Here is a 3,314-nt window from a genome sequence, read left to right as displayed (position 1 = left end):
GTATTTATTGGATGTATTTGTTTAGTAAAAAGTATTTATTGGATGTATTTGTTTAGTAAAAAGTATTTATTGGATGTATTTGTTTAGTAAAAAGTATTTATTGGATGTATTTCTTTAGTAAAAAGTATTTATTGGATGTATTTTTGAAGGCTGGGACGTGGAGCAGGGCAGCACTGAGGGTCTGCAGCCCGACACGCTCATCTCTCTGACCGCTCCGAAGAAATCAGCCTCCTTGTTTACGGGCCGGTACCACTTCCTGGGAGGACGGTTTGTTCCGCCCGCACTGGACAGGAAGTACCAGCTGAACCTGCCTCCGTACCCCGGGACGGACTGCGTCCTGCAGCTGTAGACCAGTGGACCGGAGCTGCTTCGTGTCTGCASACCCAGCAGTCTGAGGTTTTATTTCTTTTCTTCCTGCAGCTGTTCAAGAATAAACGTTACGTTGATGAAATGTTTGCTGCTTGTTTTTTAACTCTAAACATATTTATTTGTGYATGTGTTGATGTTTTCACAGTTCCAGTGTAGAAACAGACATTTAAAATGTTTTTTAGTTGAATTTGGAACAAACAGGACGTCTGGACGTTTGTTTTCTCCACGTCTTTAATTAACACTGAACGCTAACAGGAAGTACAGTTTCATTAACTTACAGTACGGTTGTCTCATTCATTCATTGGCTGATGAATCAGTAAAAATCAGAGTCCAACACRCAGCCGACGGCTCAACCCTGTGACTACATGTGGCCGTGTTTCCAGCTGGCTCATTAATGCATAACGAGGGGGGCGGGGCGTGATGGAGGTGCAGGACATGCTCTATATACAGTGCTGGCTCCATGTGCTCTGTACGACAGCTGGTGTGAGGAGGAGGAGGAGGACAGGCTGGAGATGAAGAGGAGGCGTTGGGCTTCGTCATGCAGGTCGGAGCTGAGGGAGGAGTTCACCCCGTGGGAGAAGCCTGAGGGCGAAAACCAGTCGATTTAACGGAACCAGAACCAAACAGATGAAAGATCAGTTCTGCCATGTGAGGACTCACCTGTGCTACTCTCCCACCTGCACACCTGCACAGTTATCTTTACTCTCCGAGGCGATGGCTAAATATTCAGCGTTCCTGCAGAGAAACCAATCAGAACCTGATGAGCTGAGGTTCTGACGACACCAGAGACCTGGTTCTGACAGAACACAGAGACTCACGCTGCCTCCCGCAGCGCCTCCTCCCCGGCTGCTGCGATCTTCCTGTAGCAGTAGATCATCTCGATGAGGAGCCAGAGCTGCAGGCCGATGATGGACACGTACATCATGACCTCCGACACGATGGACGCCGTGCCTCTGGTGGCTGCAAACAGGAAGTCAGGGCCAGTCAGAGACAAACAGGAAGTCAGGGGGCCAGTCAGAGACAAACAGGAAGTCAGGGGGCCAGTCAGAGACAAACAGGAAGTCAGGAGGCCAGTCAGAGACACAAACAGGAAGTCAGGAGGCCAGTYACAGACACAAACAGGAAGTCAGGAGGCCAGTTACAGACACAAACAGGAAGTCAGGGCCAGTCAGAGACAAACAGGAAGTCAGGAGGCCAGTCAGAGACAAACAGGAAGTCAGGGGGCCAGTCAGAGACAAACAGGAAGTTAGGAGGCCAGTTACAGACACAAACAGGAAGTCAGGAGGCCAGTCAGAGACAAACAGGAAGTCAGGGGGCCAGTCAGAGACAAACAGGAAGTCAGGGGGCCAGTTACAGACACAAACAGGAAGTCAGGAGGCCAGTTACAGACACAAACAGGAAGTCAGGAGGCCAGTTACAGACACAAACAGGAAGTCAGGAGGCCAGTTACAGACACAAACAATATGTAAAACTTCTATTTTTATACCATTGATCCTGAGTTAAATAAAAACTCTCCCCTCTCAAAAGCAGTGCTGGATGTGTCAGGCTCCGTGAGTGTTAGCATGTAGCATCTCTAGCAGCTAAACTTCAAACTGAGAGCGTCAAAAAGAAATTAAATGTTTAAATAACTGGAAATATTGACTACATATAAAACATGGTAGAGAAAGTTTTCTTCAAACAGTATTTATGAAAATACAAACTCAATCAAATAAATGCTTTTATTCTGAAAGTGTTGAACTGGAAGTATTACAAGTTATTTAGAACTGTAATTCTGGTTTGGATTGGTCGATTTGCAGCAGATGATCCCGCCCACCTTCAAATTAAGCCAATAGAAAAAGGCAGGTTTGTGTCAGTCCCACATAATTTCACGTATTTTTCTTTAACAGAGTTAAAAACAGACTTCATCATGTATCTTTGTTCCACTGAAAATAATAAAATGATCTTTTTTAAGCTGCTGTTTCCTGTTTACACAACGCCATTTTGATGTGAAACTGTAGCTTTTTGGCTGCTGTTTGTTTTACATGGAAACACAAAAAACTGGAAACAGCCACCAGAGGGCGCTCATCTTCTGGTTTTGCTGCAGGTAAGACACTGACTAGTTATATAAACTCCACACTGTTTACAAAAAAAAAAAAACCCTTTCAGATTAAAATCCTGTAAACGATGAGTGCTCTCTCTTTAATGAAGCAGAGCATCGTCTCCTATCGACTCACTGAAGATGACTCAGCAAACAGGGAAGTGTTTAGTTAAACTGCTGAGTCAGCAAACATCCATCATGTCCTGATCCAGACTTTATTATTGAAGGCCTGAATCAGCTTCACTCCTCAGATGTTCACCTGTTCCTGCAGGTTTCTGTATAAAACACAAAGAGTTTCAGGTCTGAACTGGACTCACGGACCTTTAGCCACCACGGTCAGGTGGACCACCTTGTCGATGATGTCGTTGTACTCGTAGTCGTTGTCGTAGTCCAGGATGCGGTTGAAGAAGCAGCGGTAGGTGCCCGAGTCGTTGAAGGTGACGTTCAGCAGGTAGATGGAGGCGTCCTGGATGTCGTTGCTCCGTTTGGTCCCGTTCCAGTCGATCCGTTCCATGAAGAGGTCGTGTTCCACGGTTCCGCCCCGTTCATCGAACGAGTAGATCTGACCCGAGCAGCAGAACACAGGTTAGTGCACGTCTGCACACAATCAGCTGATCACCAGAACAACAGCAGCAGCTGCTACGGTTCTGAGGATTTGGGTCGGACYGGGATCAGAACTCACGTGGAAGAAGTCGGACTCTCCTTTGGGTCTGAAGTACCACTCCACAGTGGCAGAACCTTTCACCTCGCTCCTCCTCTTACAGGAGATRCAGCCGAGCTTAAAGCCTCTTCCTGCCACGGCCTCCGTGTCCGAGTCCACCTCTGCACAGGCGCCGTCACCGCGGTCCACTGCAACCAGAACCAGAAC

General features: G+C 47.1%; 2 protein-coding genes across 2 annotated transcripts in view; one reads left to right on the top strand and one right to left on the bottom strand.

The window, feature by feature from the left end:
- Nucleotides 1–451, top strand: part of naxe (NAD(P)HX epimerase) — a gene marked incomplete at its 5' end in the record, with an annotated part of 3,166 nt that extends 2,715 nt beyond the window's left edge. The window contains 1 exon segment of the mRNA XM_014025661.1: nt 150–451. Coding sequence (XP_013881115.1) covers nt 150–349 — 200 coding nt within the window.
- A 131-nt stretch (nt 452–582) lies between these two features.
- On the bottom strand, nt 583–3,284 carry LOC106530098 (sodium channel subunit beta-1; the record flags this gene model as incomplete). Its single annotated transcript, XM_014025662.1, is given in 5 exon segments — nt 583–951; nt 1,030–1,104; nt 1,188–1,329; nt 2,768–3,008; nt 3,129–3,284. Coding segments are annotated over 4 exon segments (609 nt in total), but the record flags the coding sequence as incomplete, so codon positions are not given.
- Nucleotides 3,285–3,314: the final 30 nt, after the last annotated feature.

Source organism: Austrofundulus limnaeus, unplaced genomic scaffold (genome assembly GCF_001266775.1).
Source record: "Austrofundulus limnaeus strain Quisiro unplaced genomic scaffold, Austrofundulus_limnaeus-1.0 Scaffold490, whole genome shotgun sequence".
In the NCBI taxonomy this organism is placed as follows: Eukaryota; Metazoa; Chordata; class Actinopteri; order Cyprinodontiformes; family Rivulidae; genus Austrofundulus; species Austrofundulus limnaeus.
The sequence above is the reverse complement of the archived record's forward strand: the minus strand, read 5'-3'. Positions and strand labels throughout refer to the sequence as shown.